General features: G+C 38.6%; 1 protein-coding gene across 1 annotated transcript in view; it reads left to right on the forward strand.

Annotated features, from left to right (window-relative positions):
• The first annotated feature begins 441 nt into the window (after nucleotides 1–441).
• oca2 (oculocutaneous albinism II) overlaps nucleotides 442–26,264 on the forward strand; it is a 54,544-nt gene continuing 28,721 nt past the window's right edge. The window contains 18 exon segments of the mRNA XM_038716640.1: nucleotides 442–702; nucleotides 4,799–4,894; nucleotides 6,098–6,280; nucleotides 6,582–6,639; nucleotides 7,242–7,314; nucleotides 7,892–8,049; nucleotides 8,142–8,224; nucleotides 9,979–10,132; nucleotides 12,686–12,757; nucleotides 13,975–14,040; nucleotides 14,978–15,034; nucleotides 16,226–16,350; nucleotides 16,854–16,992; nucleotides 20,772–20,904; nucleotides 22,763–22,894; nucleotides 22,897–22,909; nucleotides 23,344–23,401; nucleotides 23,551–23,659. Of these exon segments, the coding sequence (XP_038572568.1) occupies nucleotides 446–702; nucleotides 4,799–4,894; nucleotides 6,098–6,280; nucleotides 6,582–6,639; nucleotides 7,242–7,314; nucleotides 7,892–8,049; nucleotides 8,142–8,224; nucleotides 9,979–10,132; nucleotides 12,686–12,757; nucleotides 13,975–14,040; nucleotides 14,978–15,034; nucleotides 16,226–16,350; nucleotides 16,854–16,992; nucleotides 20,772–20,904; nucleotides 22,763–22,894; nucleotides 22,897–22,909; nucleotides 23,344–23,401; nucleotides 23,551–23,659 (1,966 nt within the window). The 5' untranslated portion in view covers nucleotides 442–445.

Below are 26,264 nucleotides of genomic sequence, written 5' to 3' on the forward strand. Positions count from 1 at the left end.
GGCAAAATGTTGTCATGTTGTAGCGAATTGCTTTTGTGTTGCGGCGAAATGCTGTTGTTTTGTGGTGAATTGCTGTTGTGTTGTGGCGAAATGCTGTTGTGTTGTGGCAAAATGCTGTTGCGTTGTGGCGAACTGCTGTTGTGTTGTGGCGAACTGCTGTTGTGGTTTACACTTCAGGGCCACCATATAAAAGAGAGTAAACATTTGCCTTATATTTGCCAGGTGGCCAGAAACATGACTTCATAAACTAATGCTAATGTAATACTAGCTCCATGTAACATGTTAGCCATATCAACTTAAAAGGTGATCACATGTCAGTGTTATGTTTATTTCTGCTGCCTCAAGTGGCCAGAAAATCGGTTGGTGCTGTTTACTATTACTGTTGAATTTGCCTACTTTGAGATTTCTACTGAATCAAAACTTCCTTCTGCCCAGCAGTCTCACCATGTATTTGGAGAACAAAAGCAACCTAGAAATTGAGATGTCTCAGACGTCACCCCAGGACCATCAGGGCAGGAGCAGCCTGAGGTCACCAGAGGCCGTTGCAGGGAACTTTGGGGAGCTGCGTCTGCTGCAGGGCATCTCAGAGAGGAGAGACACCCAGAAGCTTCAGCAGTCTGCAGTTCTTCCCTCAGGACAGTGCATCAAGCACTCTGAGGGCTTTGTCCCTGTTCGACAAGAGGATGGGTATGACTACTGAAAGTGTTACTACTTTCTCCTATTACTGACATCTCAAAACAATAAATGAGCCCATCTCTTCATACTTTCTGACTTGACCACCCTGTTTGTGGCCCTCAGCTCCATGCCCATTGGTTCCAACTGAAAACAAAAATGTTGGAAAAAAAGGTTTTGAATGTATTTTTTTGTTGTTAAAAAAAGCAAAAAAGAAAAGGCTAAATCATTTCATTCAACATCTGCGCACTGTAGTTTGTAGCAAATGCTCAAACAGGAATAAAAGTACTATTTTCAGCCTGACCAACTTTGCCCATAGATTTAACTGAAATAAGAGCAACTTTGGCCCCTGGAAACGTATAATGCATCCCAATCCATTAATCATACAAAAAAACTACACTATAATGGATATTTAGCAGAGAGCTGTTTTCAGGTATAAAGCTCCGAAAACTGACTCTACACTACCTACTTAGCACCAAGCAGACAAAGTTAGTGTCTAGCTGGTAAACATACTGGAGCATTTAGCAGATAAAGAGACATATATTTCCCTCAGGAGTTGGTAGAGACTCAAAATAGAGTTTTATTTTGCTCCTAAATGTGTAAATAAGTAACTTTTTTCCAAAAATGTTGCCATATCAACTTTATTATTTGTTAATTATAATTCTATTTGTCAGTGTTGTGTTTGCAGCTTGTTTCTGCTGCCCCTAAGTGGCCCAAAAAACAGTTAATGTAGGTTCAAAGTTAAATGTGAATAATTGGTTAAGAGTTTACGGACTACAGGTTTTTCTGAACTCGTTCAGAAAGAGATTAGCACTCATTCACTCACTGGGTTTTCTAGAGTAAAGACATAACAGCTCGAAGAACATGTACTACATTTGCAGAATCACACTGTTTGTGAAATCCACCAGGTGATATATGAACATAAGTGGAAAACACTGGGATTTTCTTGTAAAGTATTCACACACGGAGAGACTTATGTGTGTGTGACTGCGGGTGTGCATCTCAGTCACTCAGGCGGTGCTAATCACAAGCCCGTGGCTGTGACGTTATTGGGATTAAACTGCCAAATTTTTTGCTTCATGAACTAAGTCAAAGTTGCACATGATGAAGAGTGGCTACAGATGATGTCTCTCCTGCATGGCCCTGTGGGAGGTCAGATTAGCAATGAGGAATTGTAATGTTTCTTCTGTAGTTCCTGCAGATCTATCTGCCATATGCTGCTGGGCAGGTAACATACAGTGGATTTATGTACATGAGGTTTCAGGGCATACATGGGTAAAACATGGCATCAATAATTAGACAAAAATACATTACATAAAATGACACATGACCATTTATTTCCTTCACATGACCGATAAAATTGGAAAAAACACCAAACATGATCAGAGTACAAATGATGATTAAAATAACAGAACTGTAATATAAAGAATATACATTTTTCTCAAAGAGCAAAACATATTCACCTGCTGCAGGCAGTTTCCTGTTTACAGTAATAGAAGCTCTGAGGGAGAGCTGTTGTCAAAAATTTGAAAATGAGTGCATCTGACATGTTGGGAATAGTTTTCTGTTCATACCTCAATTGAAAGAATGCTGCAGTGGTAGTAGCTGTCAGGTTGTCTGTCTGGCACTTTTAAAAATATGTTTTAACACAGGCATAATGGACTGTAATGTGATAGAGAGGCTTGGAACAAATGTACTAGATTAAAAGGATCTTAAAAAGGCTACTTAGATTGCTATTTTATTTTTTCTCCGTCTTTGTTAATCTAAATTTTAATTTCTAAAATCTAAAACATTAGACGTTTTGAGATTAGGAATAATAGGAATAAGACGCAAGATACAATGACAACTTTCAGATGCTTTTTAATTAATATTAGATCACAATTAAGATTTTCTCTGCATCAAGATAAAATGTATATGACAGCAGTAGTTTTTTTATATGGTTAAAGCTATGGTAGATAAAATTGGAGAACTAGCAAGAGACAGCTAGATTTTAGATTTTGAAAGTATCCAACTGGTAGCTTTGCATGATTCAAAGTTCAAAAAAAATCTTATACTAGCCCTTCATGCAGACCCTCATTTAAACTTCGCTATATTCAATACTTTGATAATAACAGTAAAATCCATATGGGAAATTGAGATTGTTGCTGTGTCTCCATTTGCGTTCTTCTATTCTTACATCTGCTATTTTGAGTGCATACTCACTTCACCCTGGCAATTATGGAAAATGCAGTGCAATTTGAATACCCAGATGGCACAGCAGTGTTAAAAAGGCAGGAAAATGCAGTGCGCTTGCGCACACAACAGGGTGTTCGAGGCACCACCGTTTCTATTGAAAAAAAACCTTTTTGCTATGTTTTGTCGGTGCTGAACTCAGCCGATGTGTTTTTTTCCCACCAAGTACCACTATACTGTGGTTGGATAGAAGCCATCAATATGTTTATTGGGTTAAATTGGCAGTAATGATCCATTAAAAAGAAGAAGAAGCAGTCAAATGTTGCAATCATCATTTCTGGTACACAACAGCCATGAGATAACACTACCCTGTTGAAGTGCATAGTGTAGACAGTGTACAATATGGAAGTGTAATAATGGTAACCAAATCGAGACACAGCATTTGTGCAATGTAAAAGTTGTTGCATGTCATGACCACAGAAAATGATCACCTAACTTTTTAGTTCTTCATAGATCTGAAGAGTGTTTTAGCATATTTTAGCTCATGTTTTGACGCTAATGTTGCTAAGTATATCTGCTGGGTGTGTAAATAAGCAACTGTTTTCCAACACGTTTGCTATATTGACTTAAAAGCTGATAATATGTCAGTGTTTTCCTCAAGGCTAGTTTCTGCTTTCCCCAAGTGGCCAAAAGATCAGTTAATGCAAGCTTAGTCACATGGCCATGACATTGTAGATTAAACATATAGAAACAACCTCACACAGCATCTGAATGAAAGCAGGATAACTAAGAATAGGAATTAAAGTCATGAGCAGACATGTAAGACATAAAATAGTTAATCAGTACTTACTGTATATACAAACAATAAATCAGTAGAAATGAAAAATAACTCCTGTAAAATATAACCTATTTTCCATTGGTCAGTATTAATCACATTGACTGGCCCATGCAAGTGTCCTGAAAAGGCCGGTGTTTAACTCAGCCTCACTTTGTGTTCTGTCTTGGCTCAATATCCTTTACAAACTCCTCTGTAAAGTGCGATCGTGTAATCTCCATGCCAAGTCACATCTAGGGGACACGATCAGAGTCATGTCAGGTAAAGAAGAGCGGAGAAAACATTTGTAGACATGCAGTAAATCTCTTTATAGTTGTATAAGAGTATCTAAGAGGATTAATGCGGCAGACATCCGTAATATAATCTACTCCTTTATCCAACACCCTTGCCACATTCATTGATTCAAAGCGCCTAACTGCCTGGAGCATGTTTGGTAACGCCTGCCATAGTTGTAAGACAACAACAACACAAGTAAGGAATTATGAATTACTAAATCCCTTTTACAACAGAAAGTTAATAAAACCCACCACAAAACTAACCACCCAACACAGAATACTCATAATAATACATTAAATAACCACAATCATTTTGAAAAAATAACTACAGTAATACAAAACAAAAATGCTTGCCGCTGTGTTAAAGAAGTGCACAGACTGTGTTTAAGCACCCAACCCTTTTGACAGGCACAGCGTAAAAACCCTTCAAGATTATAAGATTAGCCGAGGGGGACCTTTAATTTTCAGAAAGATTTCCATCTAACATTTTTGGCTCAGTGGGTCTGTACTCCATTACATAACGATTCTCATGACGTCTCTACTGTTGTCAAAGTAATTGCTGAGATGACTGTGGGCTTGATAAAATTGGTGGGGTTTTTTGTAAAAAATAATCACGACTGTGGCAGAGGAAGATCTCAGTGTTGCTTCTTAGGCACTTTTAACATGAAAAATTCTCAGCAAGAGCAGCTTTAAATGTACTTTGAAAGACTACGAAGTCAAGTATAGAGCGTGTTTGTACATGCATGTGGACATGATTTTTTGTTGAGACATGAGATGCTCCTGGGGGTGGCGGCCTGCTAGTATTGATTTTTTAACTCATTATATTCCATTGCTTTTTTTACAGGCACAATTATAGCATGGTTAATATTCTCAGAGGAAAACCTAATTCAGCCAACATTACAGAGAGGTCGCCTCTGCTGAGATTCTCTCAAGATGACAGGTGAGTAAGTCTTCCAACTATAGATTATAGATCTGGTGTACTGAGTAAACAAGTATCTAATATTCAATAAATAAACAAGACACTGTGAAGTGAATAACAACATGAAAATGAAATGTAAATGAAATGAAATATTTAAATGAACTAATAATACGTGTAATAATTTAATAAATGATTAAAACTCATAATGATTATGAGTTCGTTGTAGATTCGTTTGTTTCAAATGCCCTTTTTTCCTGGGACATTTTTATTTCATAATGCCATTTTTTATCACACTTGTGTTGCCACCAGTCACCGTGCCTGCAGCTAGCAACTGCTAGCAAATTCAACTTCTATTAGCTAGCAAGAACAATGTTAAAGTTATTCTGAATCAACCAACTACAGTTAAAAAAAAAAACAGTATACAGACATAGTAACTAACCTTTCTTTTTTTCTAACTACCCACTAGCTAGCTAGTGAGTTTGGCATCTTCACTCTCAGTTCAGGTCAGGTCAATTTAGAGTTACTTTGGTGGCATTTTCAAGAGAAAGACACAAAACTCTGTGACATAATCATCATCCATCATTATCATTAACAGCGACATTATGAAATAAAACCTGAAATAAAATTTGGATTTTTGAAATAAAAAAAAAACTTAAATGTTAAATGTTGCACATTTGTTATTTCATAACATTTTTATAATAAATTCCTAATGTAAATTATTTCATATTATTATATTATTTATATTATATTCATGTGTTATTCATGTCAATATATTTTAATTAATTTAATACACTTGGGAGTTGGGGCTCTATAATCTGTATGTATGTATTTGATCTTTACTGAAGCAGTTAACCAGATTATCTGTGTTGTCTGACTGACTTTTTCATTAAAAAAAAGTATTTTTGCTTTTATCATTTCATGTCAGGCAGAATCAAAATTACATGCAAGCAGAGTAATTTTCATTTAATGTAATGGCTCAACTTATAACATCATTTTGCAGCCCTTTTACATTGATTCAATTGACAGTGGTGTACAACACATGAATGAAATGAAATTGTGATTATAGGCTGCTTAGATAGGATGCTGCTCAGCATTAGAAACATTTTTCAATTTACGAGCTTACATCCACAGCTGGTGTCCTTAATACCAATGTAGTGTTTATTTCCTTCACTGAAACTATAGCAGTCGATGCCTAGAGGACTGACAGTGATTATTCTTTTCCAGTATAACCTACATGACCCTACATGATCCCAGCTTTGTTGGAGGGGAAGAGCCCTGGGACCTGGAAAAGAGGTATCGGCTAGGCAGCGAGGTTACCAGCCTGTCCCTATCCCGCTCTGATTCCTCAGAGAAGAACGAGCATCTGGACAACCTCAACCTCAACTTCAGGCTCACCAAAAGTATGAGGTGAGACCTTTCATGCAGCTGCTAGTAAAAATCTATGGCTTTATATACTGGTACTTCCCAACCGCTTGTCCTTTTGACACCTTAATATGAAGGCATGAGTGTTTAATGTTGAAACCTTTAGATCAGTTTGTTGTTGTATTTAGCAAGTCCCAAATATATTGTTTATTTATTTATGGTTATCATTTAAGTAAACCATAGATTTATCTTGTGGCCCCTTGTCGGATTCCTAACCTGGAAACCACTAGTATACAGCACGCTATCATACTGAATACTGACTATCTACTTTGTTTTGTCTTTTCAGATGCTGCTTCAGGGCCTCCAAAGTTGCCACAATCTTTACTATCGTTGTTCTCTGCAGTGTAAGTGGATGTGTTGCTCTAGCATCATATTGTAAAAAACAACCTAATAATTAACTTAATAAGGAAATTAACTTTGTGCTAAAAATCTATACATTTTATTTTTTTTCAGAGAGTTAGATGAGAAAGTTTGTTGCTGGACTTAGCTTAGCTTAGCATAACGTTTGGGAGGAGGGTGAAACAGCTAGCTTGGTTATGTCCGAAGTTCAGAAACACACCCACAGGCAACTCTAAAGCTCATTAATAAAGCCTATGAAATTAAAAAAAAAATAATAATTTGTGGTGTTAAATGCTGGACATATTTCTTGCGTCTGTGGCTGATTTAAGAGCAACACTACAGGGAACAAAATACAGATTAATGAGACAAGATACAATGTGTTAATTAGTGCGCTGTAGAAATGCTGGTATCCATATCTTTGAAGCTTAGAAGCCAGACTAGCTATTTCCCTCTGCCTTCAGTCTTAATTCTAGCCAAGCTAAATTCTTGCCCTGACACAATGGTATTCATTTATTTTTTAATTTTAATTTATTTCACACTCGATATTTCTGGTAGGAATTGTGTGGACTGAGTGAATAATATGTGGATGAATTTATTCTGGTTTCAGCTGTTCTTCAGTATGTATCCAGATCGAGACAACCCCTGGAGGATGTTGGCAGTCTCTTCAACAGACAGTTTCTGTATCCTCGACGTCATTGTTGATGCACATGTTATTTTATGTTATGTTCTGAAAGTAGAAGCAAAAAGGCAGGCTGCAAAAGGCCAACAGACCTTTAATCAACAGGGAGACGGGTCGGACATGATGCAGGTGTGTTTTACTTTGAGGGCATGCACTTACCGGAGAAGAAAAAAACACTTTGACAGGTTTTTTAAAATGTGTTTAATTTACAACGGTCTTCATCTTCCTTTAATCAGAGTGAATGCTGCAGGAGAAGATAAGAGGGAGGTAAAAGGGAGTGGTAGCAATCCTGGTGAATAAATGGTCCCTACTGCTGTGTATGTGTACTTCAATCTATGAGTCGTTATTCAAAGAGGTATGATCCTCTTGTCTTTGTTATATTCTGAAAAGGACTCAATAGGAACACTGCACAATTTATGATGTTGCTTATTTTTATCAGTTCCAAAATGTCATCTCCAAAAAGTACAAAAATCCTTTCCTGTGTCCTTCAGTCTATGCTAAAAAAGAGAATGCAGTCATCTGTGTCAGTCTCGTATTCAAAATGTCCCCGTTTTTTTCTTGACGTCCGTGTCCCGCAGCAATGAACTTGACAAATTTTAGAGACAACGCTTTGTTGAAGCTTCAGGTGGGAGGGCCTTTCACTGGAGGAATGATCGACCTCACCAATCAGGAGTACATACTGATCCAGGTGGAGCAGACGGAGCAGACGGGAGAAAGGAGGAGGAGGACTCAGCAGGTGAGGCCATCTATGTGATATATTTTGCTTTGCTGTACCATCTTTTGATTTGTGAAAGGCAAACTCATTTATCTTCTGCTGTTTGTCAACAGGTGACCCATAATTGGACCATTCCTCTACTTAGTGAACGAAGTGACCTGATACAGTTAACAAAAACATTTGAGATGATCAGCAGGTACCCAGAATACTGTATGACACTGTGTTGATTTGAACAGGTTGATGCTAACATGCATATTGGCTTCTTTGAATGGATGTTATTAAGGGAAGAAAAGGGGGAGGGTTATGTCATTTTTATTTTTGCTGGAGGGAGGGTTGTCTGACTTTTCTTTAGAGAAAAGGGGAGGGACATTTTTGCCCCAAATTTATATTTAATTTTAACTTTTTTCTTGCAAAATTAGTGTGAGGCTGTGTGAAATGCTAACGTGAACATGTAAAATAACAATGCTAGCATTCTGATATTTAGCCGGTATATTGATTGCTATCTTAGTTTTGAATTTTAGCAATGCTAATATTTACTAATTAGCACAAAACAGAAAGTATAGCTGAGGCTGATGACAATGTCATTAGTTTTACAGGTATTTGGTCGAAAAATGACAGCTTTGACATAAGCCTAAACAACTAAACAGGCAAATACACCAGAGTTTGTCTTTCACATGAACCAAACAGCTTAGGTGTGAAAGTATCCTTAAATTGTGTATGCTTTGGCTCTAACTCTCTAACCAGTTAGTCGTCATCCTTAAAGTCTTGCTTTTTTAGAAAGTAAAACATGTGTTTTAACGCTGCTGCTAACCGCAGTAATTTTCCTACTGTCCCTAAAGACTAGTAGATATACAGAAACATGAACACTTGTACAATGTAATGCAGTCAAATACAACAAGTCTGCATTAAACACTAGCTCTGTGAGGCGTATTATATCATTTTCAAATAGAGGGAAACCTTCTACGTTTACCATCTGCTGTGTATATCTTAATTTATACATGCACAAATATTTTAGCTAAAGCCTTCACCAGTGTGCAGGTTCAATGATTACACCACAGTTTAAACATCCTTTAAGTAAGTAGTATCAGGTGGAAACAATTTGGGCATGGAATTACTTGTTGGCATTACATAGACCTAGACATTATGTAAAAGAATCAATGTTGTCAAAAAACACATTTATTTCTTACATAGAAATTATTTTGTAGCTAGCACAGGTCCTCTGAAAGTTTCATAAAATGCGTAGTGTCAGATGTACAAGAACCAATTTGTCATTGAGGCCCACTGGGGACAGTGAATTGAGTTTGTACATGTCTTGCGAGTACTTTCTTCTCAAAGTTGCCATCTCCACGTCCTGCCATTACTTTTTCTGTCCTCATGCACTGAACATTATTAATTAAATGTCTTGCAATAGGTGAATTTATGTCACATACCGTTGAGTGTGTGGTGGTGATTTCTTGGACAGCATTATATAGCATTGTAAGGTGTTGTGCTGTTTAGCCTCTGCTGCTAGACTTCAACACATAAGCATTTCTAGTTTAGGAATTGATAATAGAAAGATTCTTTATTGTCTTTTTCCAAGAAAATTCATTGTCACAGTCTGTACAGAGCCTGACTTAACTACATTAAGACATCATGTCATCCACATTTATACACACATATATACACAAATACCTATACACATAGCACCTACACACATGACAGTCACTGCTGTGTTTTCTTGAGTGATGCAGTGGCAAACGGGGCAAAGCTCCTGCCATGGCATGCCCGTTTCCAGGCCAGGGATCTGTACCTACGACCAGATGGAAGCATAGTGAAGAATGGGTTGAGGGGGTGCCTGGGATCATATGGGTGTAATGGCTTTGCTGTTTTGGTCTGATAGACTGATAATGTTCAATGATAGAAAAACATGCACATCATCCACGTTGCTGTGCTGGATCCTTTCCCGCACAGTGAACCCATCGTCATCACGGTTCAGGCCTTCCTGCAGGATAATGAGGTGGTGCCGTTATCCATGACCCACCAGTCGCTCTACGTCAACGTGGAGACACAGGTGGCCATCGCTGGAATCATCCTGACTGGGGTCTATGTTCTCATCATCTTTGAGGTAAATTGCCTGTGATGCTTACGCTCTTGGTGGATGATGAACGAGTTTGTTTTCAGTACAGTATCTGCTGCCTCATTGGAAATGTGTAACACGTACAACGAGTATTACAGCAGAGGAAGCTCTGATTTTACCCATATACCTAAAATACTGTCCTGAATTTTTGTGTGTTCATTTTGCCTGATTATACGAGTGAGTCGGTGCGTATACACTCACTCACTCACTCACTCCCACACTTGCACTGGTAAGGCCTTTTTCACTGAAGACATTTTGACATGTCATAGTATGAACAAGTGTAAATAATAATAAAATTAACAATTGCTCAGTTCCATTTAGCTGCTTCAGTTTCAGTGTCCCTGTATATTTCACGCTGCCTCACACTATCATGACTTACTGGGAAAAACACAGAGCCATTGTTAATGTTATTAGTAACGCCTGTATTTTTACTATGACAAGTCAAAATGTCTGGGAAACAAATTCTTTTCTGAAATCACTGATATATCCAACTTGGGGCTTAAAGGGTCACATGGCTTTCCATAGATGTGCAAGGCCTGTTTACAAAGCATGTTTTTGACTTAATGCTTATTTATAGATTGCAAATCGTCTTTTAATCATTAACAAGGTGTTTAAAAAACGCATCACCTGAGGAATTCCCTATGATTCATATATAAATAACAAGAAATAAAAAGTTATTAATGTAACTTATTAACATATATGTGACAAGGCATTGATGGTAATCAATCAATTCACACTTATTGATTCAATGTTAATTAATTACTTATTAGTTATGGTATTATTTTTAATTTCCCATATATTAGTTCTCATTACTGTGATGTGTTGCTCACTAGCCTCTCTCTTTACACATTAGATTTGAGCTCCCTGGATATACATCTGTAATTTTCATTCATTTCCAGTCAGTGTTTGGATTTAATTAGACAGGCTAATCTCCCCAAGTGCGACAAGGCGTGAACTCACTAAGCTGTGCCAGCAGGGGCAATACTATGGTGCGAAAGTCAACAGCGGGCTGTGAGAGATGCCTGCACTGTCACACCCTGCACACACTCTCATGTGCCATCTCTGTTACTGACAGGTCCGCATGCAGAGGCCATGATTGAAAGTCAGAGGGATTGATGATCAGATGATCATACAGTGCATGACCACTCAGACATCAGCTAGGTGTCATCTGACTTCAGCTCTGTCAGGTGTACATTTACATACATTACAGGTGTCTCACTCCCGTCTGCAGAGGAGATTTGTGTTTCTTTATTACACTTATGAGTGATCACATATGCACATATTCTCTCACAATTAGGATATTATGATTTTCTCAAAGATAAGTTCATACAAAAGGACCTGTGTTCTTAATAGGCGCTTCCTTACAGTGGTCTAAAGGACAGAATCACAGCACGGTTTTCCTTTCATTATTCTTGACAAAGGCTCAGTCAGAAAAAGAGGTTGCCTTTGTTCTCCTTTATTCAGACAAATAGAAGTTTCTGAAGGTCTGTTGCCTGTCTGAGCTATTATTCACCTTGAGTGACAAGACCCAGTTTATTGCTGAGTTGTTTAGCAAGGTCAATATGCATTGAAGGCGATGGCAGTTCTCTTTAAAGATTGTTCTTTTAGAACAGACACAGAATTAACCAACAATCTTTTTTGTCAGAATAAACCTGTGAAAAAAAAACTGCTTTACATAATGCAAATACAATAGTTTTTATTTTTTAAACAAGATCTTCCACTTAAGCCAATACAAAGGCCACAGATCCCAGTTTCTTCACGAGGAACATTTGCCAGTATTGACAAAGTGACCTGCTTTCCTGTAATTTATTGCGCTGGCATGAATGTCAGAGGCACAGCTCTGATGTCTGATAACACATCCATGCTTATCACACAATTTTTAATAATGGGATGCATCATACATGAGTGTGGTGATGGAGCCTTGTGGAGCAGGGTGACTCTTACAGTAGCATGGAGTTGTTTGTAATCTCCTTGAAGTTCTGCATTTTTCGATATTTTACAGAAAAAGAAATGACAGACCATCATAGACCTAATGAAACATGGGCCCCAGCAACATTGTTTTGACTCATCTTTCCTTTAAAGAAAATAGTTGGTTGTTTTAAGATTGTCTCTTTAAATTACAGTGTACAGTTTGACATGCAGTATGGCCTTTAATAACAGATACAAAAAGTTAAAAAGAAAACAACACCCACACCATGAGTAAGATAAAAACTTAACATAACATAATAAATGAATGATGATTGAATTAAAACGATTTGCAGCAGTGACTATATAGTTATTCCACCCATGTGACTTAACCTAAGGTAATTAAAGTATTTGACTTGAATTCCAGATTTGTTATGCATGTAAATGGAGAATAATTGACTTAATGTGCCTGTTTGAGTTGGGTTGTTCAGTTTTTGTAAGAGTGTAGCTCTGTGAAGGAGAGTGAGAGAGAGAGAAAGATAGTGGTTTAATCTTTATCTAAATGTTGATATTTTAATATTGTAACCTTCCGAGCCATTCAATTTATTGTTTCTGGTGAATCTTTTGAATTTTCAGATTGTGCACCGCACTCTGGCAGCCATGCTGGGATCGTTGGCAGCCTTAGCTGCCCTGGCTGTCATTGGTGATGTGAGTCTCTTTTACTCTTCTGTTTTAATGAGTGATGGCTAGAACTGCTTAGCTATTCAAACACTATACTTTTGTCAAAATTTGAGTTGCCAATCTGCCAGAAATTTCAGGGAACAATAAGGACAGCTTGAAATTAGACAGAAAGTTTGTTAGCTTAAAATAGTTGCAAGTTAGCTAGCAACCCTAGCTGAATTGATAGCAAGTCGTTGTAAACAGATAGAGTTGGTAAACAGAGCTGGGTTAATTACTTCTTCCTGGTAGAGTTTCCCACTCAAAGGATTCAAAATGGCTGCCATGTCAATTAGGCCAGTTTCATTTTTGTACCAGAAGAATTTATAGTTTGAGATGTTCTTGTATTCACATACATACAGAAGTCATTAAAAAATAAAAGCCAAGATTTTAATTATAGATTGTCTGTATAGAAGCTGATAGTTGGGGATGGAACAGTGGCTGAGACACATGCCTTTGGTGTGAGAGACCCAGGTTCAATTCCCCACTGTGACACATCCACCAACATGTCCCTGAGCAAGACACTTAACCCTTAGTTGCTCCAGAGGTGGGCGACCTCTGACATGTATAGCAAATGTAAGTTGCTTTGGATAAAAGCATCACCTAAATGAATTAATGTAATGTAGTTCTTTGTGTTGAAACAGCACTCAGAATCTATTGCAGCAAAAAGAAGGGTGTGCAATGAATGCAGGAAGGGTATCTAGTTCCTAGATTTTAAGGGTCAGTAAAGTATCACAAGTTGGAAAATAGTTTTCAAAGTTCCAACTTATGTAGGGAATGCACAGGTGTAATTAATAACATTAATTACGGGTTCCGGTTTGAGAGTATTGACCCTGTGGGCTCACTTGGGCAATTCAGTGGAACAGAGCCATCGTTAGTGTTACACGTTCCACCTGTGCTTCTCCTGCTATAACAAGTCAAAATGTCGTCTGTGGAAAAAGACCTATAGCACCCAAAGGCAGAATCTGGGCCAGGAGGAGTTATAGCAGTGCCAAAACACAACAAAGTTACAGTTACAACAAATAAATGTGTTAAACTTGCCAGGAAGTTTAGCCCTGTACTGGAAATAGCAGTTTGCCACATTAACTAGGGATTCATTAATCTGACATGAAGTTTTTGACTTTTACCTTTTTGCTTTTTCTCCACAGATCTGATAATTGTTAATAAATCTCTGTCACATCTAATTATTTTCTTTGTCTCTCCCACAGCGGCCCAGTCTGGTTACTGTGGTAGAGTGGATCGACTATGAGACGCTGGCTCTCCTGTTTGGCATGGTTAGACCAATAAATCAAATTAATGATTAAATTAATTAAACTCTTGTGGACAGTCTGGTTTGTGAGAAGTATTATTTTATTTCATATCACCATCTTCACTTCCCTTTATGCACGTTCTATCAGTCTTCGATCAGTCTATCAACTACTGACAGTGAAATCTGTTTATGTGGAGGCAAGTGAAATTGACAATATAAAAACTTGTCTCCATGGAAACAAACATTTCCTGTCAAGTGTCAAGAAGAGGATGTCTGAAGAGTTTCTATGAAGGCTTAAAAGGCTGTATTTCAGTTAAACCATTCTTTTCAGACACATTATAACTTCATAGCTGATCACATCTATAACAAAATATTATAGTAATCATTATTCACATTAAAGATAATTCTGCCAGATCAGTGATATGTAAATTTCTAAATTTCATATTGATGCATGACCACAGATGGTAGCTTCCTTTGGACAACTTCCACTGTCAACAGCTGCCACTGAAATGTTCATCTTACTCTGTGAAATACAGCAGAGGTGCTTTCTGAAAATATTCCAAACCTACAGTAAAGGCAACACATTTCAAAGACACCGTGTATTTATATGTGCTACAACAAACTCCATACAAAGCAATTATGTTAAACTATTTGTGTATAATATATATTCAGGTAAATATCACTCAATAACAGTTTGGAGCTATCACCACTTTTTTTGGACCATGTTCTTGGCCTTTGCACTCATTTTGCTGTGGTACCTTGACGGGTATGACGATAAAGTATCAGTGAAAAGAATGCTGGAATCCTGAAAGTTGAGCACATTGGTTATGTCTGTTTTACCGACTGCCATCTCTTACGTGAGCACCGACTTGTCGTCTGTGGTGACTATTTTTGAAATATGATCTTGTTACATAATAGTAAAAGATTTTTGTTTTTTAACAAAAATTTCATCTTTCTTCCAGATGGTACTGGTGGCCATATTTTCAGAGACTGGCTTCTTTGATTATTGTGCTGTGAAGGTGAGCAGGCTGTGCGATGGGTCCTAGTACCAACACAGAAAATAACCAAATCAATACAATCAGTAGAGAAAGTCTGACGTTTTGAACATGAGGGGATACTTTTTGCATGACCTTTGACCATGTGGGATATTGAGTGACGAGTCTATGAAAATAGCTGCCCACTGGTATTTTAGAGTTGTCTCAAAGGCGACAAGCTTTGAGCTATTTCTGAAATTAGCACTAATACATGACAAGCCTGTAGTTGTTATGCTATGACATGACCAATATTTGGGAAGACCTTTGTAATCTAAGATGACCTAACAAGTTTGATGCCTATCTTTACATCCTGACTTTAAAGTACAGCACTGTAACAGGCTGACAAGAATGACATTTGTTTTATGGGAAGGTTCAGAAAACTAGGTCAGCACTGTCTATTAAAATGAGCCGAGTTTGTTTAATAGTTTGTTTTCTCCGACTGCAATTGCTCTCGTTGCGGACTTCAGTACTGCAAAGTTAATTTAGCTTTAACACAATAACTTTAGCTTAAGCCTTGCTGTACTATTGTGTTACGTGTGTCCTACGAATAATGAAGGGATCCACATTCTCAAATAAGTCTGTTACTCTACAGTAGGAGATGAGACCTTCATCAAGGTCAACAGCCCTGGCATGCTCAGTTTTAATCCTGGATATTCGGTGTAGATGGCGAAGGAGGGCAAATGCCTTTGTCCTTTAGGTACAGTAGCACTCAGACAAGGAGAATAAATCGAGGGATCTTGCAGGTACATGGATTTAAGTGTGAGTTGGACAAGGGCAGGCACTCCAAATTAAAATACCTTCCCTGAGAACAGCTTGGCAGCTCTGATGTACTATTACATCCAAAAGGTGGTCATCCTGAGCCGCTCCCATGGGGCTAATACTTGCATATTAGCATCAAAGACTGAGTGTGAATCTGTGCGTAGTTCAATATGACATGGCTATTTTTGGAATCTGAATACACTGCCCTTTCTAGTGCTACTACTCATAATGGTAATTTAAGCATTAAAGTGCTTATTTATGATATATGACTATGACATTTTTGATGCTTTGAAAGGCTGAAACACATTTCAGAAGTGTCAGAACCCGTCCTCAGCAACACCACTCAATGATTACTTTGACTCGATTTTACTCATTACCATTAACATTCCCTCATTGTCCTCTTACTTCTCTCTGTAGGCTTACCAGTTAGCCAGAGGAAGAGTGTGGCCAATGATCTTCATCCTCTGTCTCATCGCTGCCATTCTCTCTGCTTTTCTGGACAATGTGACCACTATGATGCTTTTCACCCCTGTCACCATAAGGTAGAGTCTAACTGTAGCATTGTCGGTTTTTGTACAGATTAAACAAACCACATATAATTAACACAAAATTTAATTAGTAAGTGTTTGAGGAGCCAGTATGCAGACTTTGTTAACTTTGGACAGAGCCAGGCTAGCCGTGTATCAAGGTTATAGAAGAAGTTAATTAAATTTTTTTAGCTTTTTGCCTTTAAGTTAATGTAGCTAATCAGTGATGCATAGGTAGTAACCATACAATAATTCTAGTAAAAAATTGCTTTTGCTGCTAAAAAATGAGAATATACTGGAAATGATATTTTACTTGCCTGAACTTAGACACCCAATAAACATAACACAGATTTGGGCCAAACTGTGCTCTAATTTGTAACGAGGCCAGCGGGTGTATATCCTGTACAGCCTCGATGTGAAGGACTGATGTCTTTTTATATTCCTGCATTTATTTCTCCCACAAGCCGTCAAATCTAATCGGGGCTAAAGGGCTTTTCTGTCTCTATCTGATTTTACAGGTTGTGTGAGGTGCTTAATCTAGACCCCAGACATGTCCTGATTGCAGAAGTAATCTTCACCAACATTGGAGGGGCTGCCACAGCTGTCGGAGATCCACCCAATGTGATTATAGTATCAAATCAGGACCTGCGCAAAGAAGTAGGCACTTTCACAGCTCTCTGCCTAAACTAAAGCACTGATGTACTGTACCAGATCCGCTCGGTGTAATCTGACACATGAACCAGACACTTAGTAAAGCAAACACAATGCTCCTCATGACTTGTGAGCAACAGCTATTAATACGATGATGAGAAAATTGCTGTTTAAGCTGTACAGATGGTGTTGTACTGACAGGTGAATGACAAATCACCTGAAATGGATTCACGTCTCTTCTAGTCCTTTATTTATCTTTTTTGTATTGGCAATCAACTATTCCAGAGGGCGGTTGTTTTTGAATTGAGGCAGCAATATAAATGCTCCGTATAGCGCCTTTCTAGTCTTTTAGACCACTCAAAGTGCTTTTACACTACATCTACACACTGAGCCTAAGTGCTCAAACAGAAACTTACGTTCACACACGTGTGGAACAGCCACCAGGAAAAAAATGAATTATTAAGACTTTTTCTTATAGGTTATTTGTATTGATGAAGTTACTGTGTTTATATTGATTCATTGCCCTCTAGGCGGTGAAGGATTTTGTGAGTCTTTTTGCGCAAAAATGACTAAAAGCTACTTTAGCATTCAAGCACACAAAACCAACAGTTCCTCTACAACAGGCTCAGCACAACATGGTAGTCTGAAACTGCCAAGTTTCATTATGAAATCTAAGACTGTTGCCACCTTTACTTTGTTCAAATCTGCTGTTAATTAAATTAATCAAATATCACTGTTGTCAGGTGATATCTCTTCAATGACAAAGAAAACATATTGTAAATTTTTACAGTTTGCTTTGAAAAAGTTTCATAAATTCAATGGTGACATTTAAGTTGGTCCTTGATGATGTACTAAATATCATTATCTCTTTCTGGAGGTTGTGTTAATATAATACTGAGGTTTTCTATCTTCGTTGAGGTTGTTTTCCTTATATTAAAACATTAGTGTGGATAAGGATAGTAACATTGGGTACCCAATACATGTATTAAAAATACTTTTTATATATAGAGTGCTTTTCAAGATACTCAAAGACACTGTCGTTAAATAAAAGATCCTAGAGGAATGTGTGTTGCAAAGTCATGCAATTACTGTATCACCTTAAGGTGAGATTTTACGAGCAGGTGTGATGCTGCAGGCAGTTTTCTAAAGCCTTCATATTCCTCTTATAAGCTCTGACATTCAATACCTAATAAAGACTTTACAGTGCATACACACATTTATAGTGTACATACAGACAAGTATTTTATGGGTAAGCACTGCGTGAATGTAATCATCTGTGTTTGCTGGGTTGTGCATATGTTATCTCTGTTTAGCACAATCTCTTAATGTATTTATACAGTCGTGAGCTGTGACCCTGTTCAACCTTTATTTATGTTGATGTTGAGGTGATGAATGGAGATGTAGTGGCAGTGAAACCAATTTATATTTTTGTTGCTGCCATCATAAATCATAGGAATTAAAAATGTCAAACCAGTTGAGAAAGAGAAAGAGGTATCTGCCTAATGCTGTCGCATTAGCAGTCTTCCTATAGCCAAACATTTATAAGATTTGACTTTAAATACCTCCTTGTGCAAACCTTTTTTAGCATAAATATAACTATACTATACTACAGTATACTATACTACAGTATACTATACTTGCTCGCCTGCACCATTGCAGCAGCTTATGTCGGTCTGGTCTGGTCTTCTATGAGTGGCATGCTACTGTAGGTCACACTGGAGACCCTTTCTTTGGTATTAGTGTCTGATTAAACTTGTGAAGGAGACAGCATCACTCCTGATGCAAGGATGTGTGAAACCATGTAACTGAACGCCTGGCTCGTTTCCTGTGGTGTACATCGCACTTGGTTGAGACCTTGGTGGCAATCCATGCCATACATCATCAATTTGCATCGCTGTAGCACATCATACCTGCATTTAAATATTAGTTTAGCTGACTTTGACCCTGGGACTAGAATGAAATTGACTTCACTGCCCACTTACATTGTTATTCTCTCTCACCCCATGATATTTTGGAAAACTATTTAGAGGCAAGTTGTCCTCTATTGTACAGATTGTGACAAAAGTGATGTCAGTTAACAGCAGTAATAAGATATCGCTGAGTTAATCAGGGCAGCCTGTCACTGTCTGAAAAGGGCAATGACTTGTGGGCTCTTCTCATAACCTTCAGTCTTCTTATGCTCAGAGGGCCATAGTGCTACATGAGAATTCCAGAGATAGAACGAACGGCACAGCTGTGAAGTGTGTGTTTAGGCGATTCTGTCCCTCATCAGAGTGTCCTTGTATTTGATTTGTTCCAGAGCAAGTAGCATGGCGCATACAAAATGTCTACCTCCTTTTTGGTATAATTTTATTGAGGGACACTGGTGACTCTCCTTTGCCAAATGGATCTCCTCCAACCAGTTAGAGGTGTCGTTGACACTGGCTCTGAAATATGGACACACCAGCGTCACAGTTTATGGCTGCAAACAGAGATACATTACAGCAGCAAACACAGACAAAACATAGATTCTGCTCTCTTGCGTGCTATAGAATAATTGGAACGATTGGAAAAATGTTACTAGGATTTAGTGGACTGAGATACAGAAACATGATATTGCATTTCTTTGTTTTTTAGTTTTGGTTTCTAGTTTCTAGGAAGAGTTTTCTTTTACACCAGGCTTGCATGAGCAGCTATCCCCAACCCACAAGCCTGCCCTGAGATTGAGAGACTGAGAGAGCACGTCTCTTTGGAGGCGTGAATAAAAGAGTAGTCAGAGTTGTGCCGTATGAGTAACGCAATGAGGTGACATGGTGATGAAATAAGATTGTGACATCAAGGGAACATTTGCATCCAGTCTGCTGCACAATTGATGAGGAGTTTAACTTACTGCTGCACACCTGCCACGACATTCTTCATACTCAAACTTGATTTGATGCTTGATAGCTGATATTTCAGATCTTTCAGGTTGTAGAGAATAACTTTGTCTTTGTCATGTCCTGGTTTATCCTGCTGTATGTTTCATGTATCACCCCTCCTCTCCTCCTCTTTTTAGCCTTTGTTGAAACTTCAAATTGCAAATCCTGTAGAGGTCACTATTAACCAGTTTTATCACTATTCTTCAGACTGTGCAAGGATAAGGACTAAGACAGGATACATCTTAAAGGCTTTATTTACAGGCATCATCATTTAGAAATTACATGCTATATAGATGATGTCATACAAGGACACATTACCAAGGATGTATCTGATAAAATGGTATTCTTTGGAAAAGATTAGCTCTCAATTTTGAGGACAACTTCAGCCGGGGGGCTGCTATTTCTTACTCATGCAGGAAGTAAGATGTGCTCCATGCCAAACTAGAGCTTGGTGAACATGGAAAAACCTTGAGGATGCAATTATCACCGCACATTTGTGTGCAATAATCAAATTCTTTGCTTTTTTATGTCGTTCCTGCAGGCTGCTCTCAAATCTAAACTTTTATTGCTTATAATGTCACTTAATATAATGCCACTGTGTACATCTTAGCAGCTCTATTCTTTGCCAAAAATACAGAACTATAAAATCTAACAACAACAGATTAGTGGTTACACCTGCACCTGCTCACATCCTATCCCAGAGTTCTTCTTTGTCTCAGACAACGAACAGCCGAATGATGCTTTCTCAGAGGACCACATGACTTGTCTCACTGTGTCAGTATCATGCTGCATGCTGTTCTTTTTTTCTCATCAAAACTGATGTCTAGGCAACAATGCTAATATGAAATGAAATTGTTGTCTAACACATTCTGTTTCTTTGTCTTACAGGGGATTGATTTTGCCAGTTTCACAGGCTACATGTTCCTTGGAATATGCCTCGTCCTTTTCACCTCCTTTCCGTTCCTGCGGATGCTCTACTGGAACAAAAAACTCTATAACAAAGAGTCGATTGAAATAGTTGGTGAGTGCTGATATTTCTTCAAGCTCACATGGCTTCTGTTAAAAAAACACGTCTTTGGCCAAATCATTTTCTTTATATGTGATGATTTATTTTGAAAGGATGAATAGTGGCGTTCGGCAGGGGAGTTACGATGCTGTCATGGGACTGACATGTAAATTGTAGGATTGCTCTGGATGTGGCACAATCTAAAATCAAGTATGACAGCTTTTAATTATTATTATTATGAAGTGTATTAACTCGCTAAGAACATCAGTGCACATGCTCGCTACAGCGACTCACCTTCTTAGGTGATGTAGTGACCTCATAGAAACTTAATTAACTCATTATGGCCCCAGCCTTCTAACTCCCACACATGATGCATAGTGCCCTCTGAACTGAAGACTTCCCACAATACTGCATTCACATTGTCCTCATCAGATCACCCCGTTATCTCAGATTAAACATTTCTGGTTCATGGCGTGCTCGTTAATAAAATGGTAGCCGCGGTCATGATGTAATAGTTTATAAGTAGGTTTCCAGCTGCTTTTAGGATTTTTAAGCCCAATTTAGGTCTCAGTAAATGTGGCTAAAATTTTGTTTTATTATTAAAGTGCACATACTGCTAAATTCATCGTTTACTTTCACCTTTAGCCTCTTTAAGCACCTCAGCTCCATCAAGAGCCTGATGACTCACCCATCTCAGAATAACCCCTTGTTACTCTGATATTCAGTTGTTATCTTTGACTAGTTGGCTGTAAAAAAAAACATGCTTCACTTGTCCAGAGAGCAGCACAGGACTACCCTCTTGGTTCCAGTGTCTTTTTTTAATTGTGCTATTGTAGAAAATATTCAGCTAATCTGGTACAGCACAGTTCTTGTATCTCTTTAATTACCCATTAACATAATTATTTGGCTATCTCTCAAAACCTTACATTGTCCAGAGGTAGAGTACGATCATTTAATAAGAATGAAAACCACAGGGTGTGTTTAGTTTGCATAGTAACTGTGCCCTTCATCCTAGAATCTATTTGCTGCTACTGTAGATCGTTGCATACGAGACCCCTGGGATGTAGATAATGGACAAACTAATATAACAGGGATAGTTGTTCTTCCAGAAACAAAGTCACCCCTTATCAGTACTACAGTACAATAATACAGTGGCCCCCCTCTGAGAAAACCTCAGCAGGAGCTCATTAAAAAAGAGACCACCAAGCCTCCCAGACGTCGCCAGACAACTCCCATTTAAGGAGTAAGGAAGACCGACTGGTAGGAGCTATATTGTCACACGGTGCCCCAGGAAGGTTGAAGGAAGACACTGATGATCGCTGTGGTGACCAGTCAATGCAGGCCTGATAGCTCATCTGTAAATCCCACCCTGTGGAGTTTTCCGCTTCTCCCGCCAACCTGGCCTATCTAGGAGAGCATGCGGCTAAATCAGCTCAAAGCCCCCGCCACGACTGGTAATTGTGTGGATTCGCTTACAGGAATGTTTTTTTTCCTGTGCCAGTTAGATCCTATTAAGGTCACCTAGCAACCTTCCTGAAAAAGGATGGCACCTACTGATATCTACACAGGCGTCCGGCTCCCTCAAGCTGTATCTCTGCCTCAACATTGGCTTTTTCCTGAGCTGGTCAATGTGCCCATCGCCTGCTTGCATTTGTCCCTCTATAGGGGCTCACAGCATATTGACTGAAAACATCTTTATATCCTCTCAGTCAGCCTCAGCTCCAGGAGCTATTACCAACCAAATCCCCCACTATGAACATGCTACATACTGTTACTAAGCTTCTCCATTGTAATGACTGTGTGAGTCTATGTGTTGAAAATGCACTAAATACAGGTGGCTTTCTCCCCTGCTCTATTTGTCCTGTTCATCCAGAACTCAAGCACGAGATCCTGGTTTGGAGGCAGACAGCTCAGCGCATTAACCCCGCTAGCCGAGAGGAGACAGCTGTGAAATGCCTCCTGATGCAAAAAGTCCTCAACCTGGAAAGTCTGCTCCGCAAGATGATGAAACCTTCCATAGGTAAAAAAACAACAACAAAACACTGAAAAACAGAATATTTTTCATTGTTAAGAATGTTTTTATCACCTCTCACAGAAACACATTTTCTGTATAACTACACATTATAAAGACATTATTGGTGCATACTGTGTGAATGCGGAAAAACATTGTAATTATATGTAGTCTTTTTGTTTCGTAAAAAAAAATAATAGTAATCGAGGATGGAAGACCACAAGGAAGTCCAAGAATAGTTTATTTGTCCCCCCAGATGTAGCAATTATACCAAAAATAGAATTTCATACCCAATATGTATTCATAAACAGCAATTAGAGGCACCACTTTTCATGATCTAATTTATATTTTAAAACTCTTAAGAGAGTAATTAGTCCATACTTTTTGTTTATTGACACTAACATGGAATGAATATGAGATTAAAATGTTCCTGTTTCTGACAGCCAAATTTCTCAAGAGGATAAGAACTGGGAGCAAAACATTCAAGAATTACAAAAGAAGGTAGGCTTTCATACTTCACCTCAGAGAGATTCCTCACACACTGTGACCGTGGCGCATTGATGTTATCTCAATAATGAAGTTTTTTGAAACTTCGCTTGAGACAAATGCTGTCAGTGGTATCATAAAAGAATACATTTTCTCCTCCACAGCACAGAATAACTGACAAGGTCCTCTTAGTGAAGTGTGTGTCCGTCCTTGGTGTGGTGATCTTCATGTTTTTTCTCAACTCCTTCGTTCCCAGCATTCATCTTGATCTCGGTAAGCGTAGCACTTTCTCATTATTGTACTCTTTTTACAGGCCCCGCTGGGTGGTTATAGGTTCTGTCATGTAATTATGAATGCAGCTTCCTCTGCCCTTGCATTTGAAATGAGCCTAAATAATGGGTTGACTAGTAAATGCAACCAACAAATTATATGGATACTGAGCTGCATTTAGAACAGTCACATGATATCTATGCATGTGCTACAATTTCAAAGCTGTGTTGAGGAAAAATTTCCAGTAAAACTACAATATGAGCTTTGATACAATCTTTGAACTGATGTCTCTTTGTGAAGAGTTTCTTGGCAATAATACTGAGTTACACACATAAATTTGTGTACATATAGCTGAGTTGTAAAATCACCAGAATGCAGGCATGTGATTGGCAAAGGGCAAAAAAGCAGGAAAATATACTGAGACCACCCGACACCCTGATTAAACTGGCGGCAGCTCTAACATGGAAGGTAAAGCAGGACCCATGACAATAACTTATTTAATGGATGTGTTGCAGTGGGAATCAAAGACAAGGGTCTAATACACTGCGCCATCGCAACCTCTTTATAATAATTATTATTTTGTATTCATTTTTACCAAACTTCAACAGCTAAATGTGCAACGTGAAACATGAAATAATTGAGTCTATAACTAAATAATGTAACTACTAACTTTCAAATTAGTTCAGTTGAAGTTAATAGATGATTTTTAAAGCAGCAAAGGTTGTTGCCTGTTTAAGACCTGGTGGCCTGACTGTTAAAGAAACACTTATATTCTTCAGGAAACTCAAATAGCTGATCAGTCTCTATCTGTTGGAAACTGTAGGAAAAAGTTTGACATTTCATCTCTGGCAGCAGGCGGGCGTGTGCATGAGACGAGAACAACCGCGACAGTTTAACGGGATCACACCAGTCACACAGAAGCCGTTGCCATGGTTACCTCGCGGAGCGCTTGTTTGCCTGTCTGTTGATGAGGAGCGCAGAGCGACCCGCTGAGCATGAGTGATCAATAGACAACAAAGTCAAAGTAAACATTAGACATAGCCTCTAACAAGCAATAATCAAAACTTTCCCAATTTATCTGATCCTTATTGTCAACTCAGTGTTGGGCAAGTTACTCAGAAATAATATTACCTACTAGTTACTTAGCATAGGCTATAGATCTACTCCTTAAAAAAGTAATATTAGCTACTCTACTTAGGCCCACTACTGGGTGATAGCCTATTATAGCGTGTTGTGTCCAAACAATAATGCTGCGATGATATGTTGAGAAGAAATCCGCTTTTTACTACTAGGCTATTCCTTCTTCTTCCTTTTATATCTATCTTTATATCTATCTTTCTTCATTATATTCACACACACCCCTTATTGCGTTGTCCACAACGCACACAAAATTTAGAACGGTGTCCTCTCACACATCCAACCGCAAGCATCCACACGGGATCAAACTGGTGTACCCTTTAACGCACACACAGACACACGAACTGACCAGCGCCCACAGTTTATGAGAAAACTCACCATATATGCTAGCTTCTGGAGCAGGAGTCAGCACGATGAATTTAGGCACAACACGGTCCCATCTGGGGTGCCATTTCTGTTGTGTCCAAACAATAATGCTGCGATGACGTGTTGAGAAGAAATCAAAGAGTTCAGCATCAATTACAAGCTCTGCAGCAGCTTGGAGAGTGACCCAGCCCGATGGCCACTCTGTCTCTCTGTACATCAAACAAAGCTTATATAGGATATGTTTAGGTACCATAGCAGGGTTTGAGTCTGCAAAATAAAAGGTCAAACCCATAGAAGGGTACAGTACTATTCTGTGGTAACAAAACAAGGGGTTAGAGGTCAAATTCTATAGAAGGGTTCAGTCCCTACATAACCACCAATCACTACTCTCCCCGTAGAAGGTCACTGACCCTCTGTCCTGTTGCTACAGTGCTATTTTGAACTGTTATGAGTCAAATGCACATATATTGGATACCACAAACGCCACTCTCTCCCGATGAGTCCAGGCATCACTGGCAACAGCGGCCGGAGTTTCTCTCTGAGTTTCACGTTGCTGTGTTGCTGTAGCTGATGCTTCAATTAGCCTAAGTATAAATGTAGAACTGTTCGAGGTTGAAAGCTTTTTGCTGGTCAGCACAAAGTTTACAACGTACAACAATGTTCTTTGCATCTTAGACTGTGACACAGTAATGGCAATGATTTTACTTACAGCTGTCGAAAATAGCTCTCTCTTCCTGTTCTTCAGTTGTCCTTTAGCTTCTTGGCTAACAGCTGACTTTAACAACATAAAGTCTGGTGCTGCTGAGCTGCAGCGCGGTCGCGCATTCACATCAGGGATGGTACGTTCAGTAGCGCACCGTTACTTGGATTAATAACTGTAATAATACAACTGTTTTGTAAATAGTAATCCGTTACATTACTCTTTACTGGGAAAAGTAATTTTGCAGTAGGCCTATTACTGCCCAACACGTTACGTACCACTGATGCGCGAGAGCGCCTGTGGTACACACTGCGCAGGTGTGGAATTGGCAGCTGAGTGTAAACGAACATCCTTGATGCTAAGAAAGGAAGAAAACTTTACACATGTCAACCTAGATCCTTTCCA

The sequence above is a fragment of the Micropterus salmoides genome, unplaced genomic scaffold, assembly GCF_014851395.1.
Source record: "Micropterus salmoides isolate LMB-PRFRI ecotype aquatic unplaced genomic scaffold, ASM1485139v1 Ms_hic_scaffold_13, whole genome shotgun sequence".
Taxonomy (NCBI): domain Eukaryota; kingdom Metazoa; phylum Chordata; class Actinopteri; order Centrarchiformes; family Centrarchidae; genus Micropterus; species Micropterus salmoides.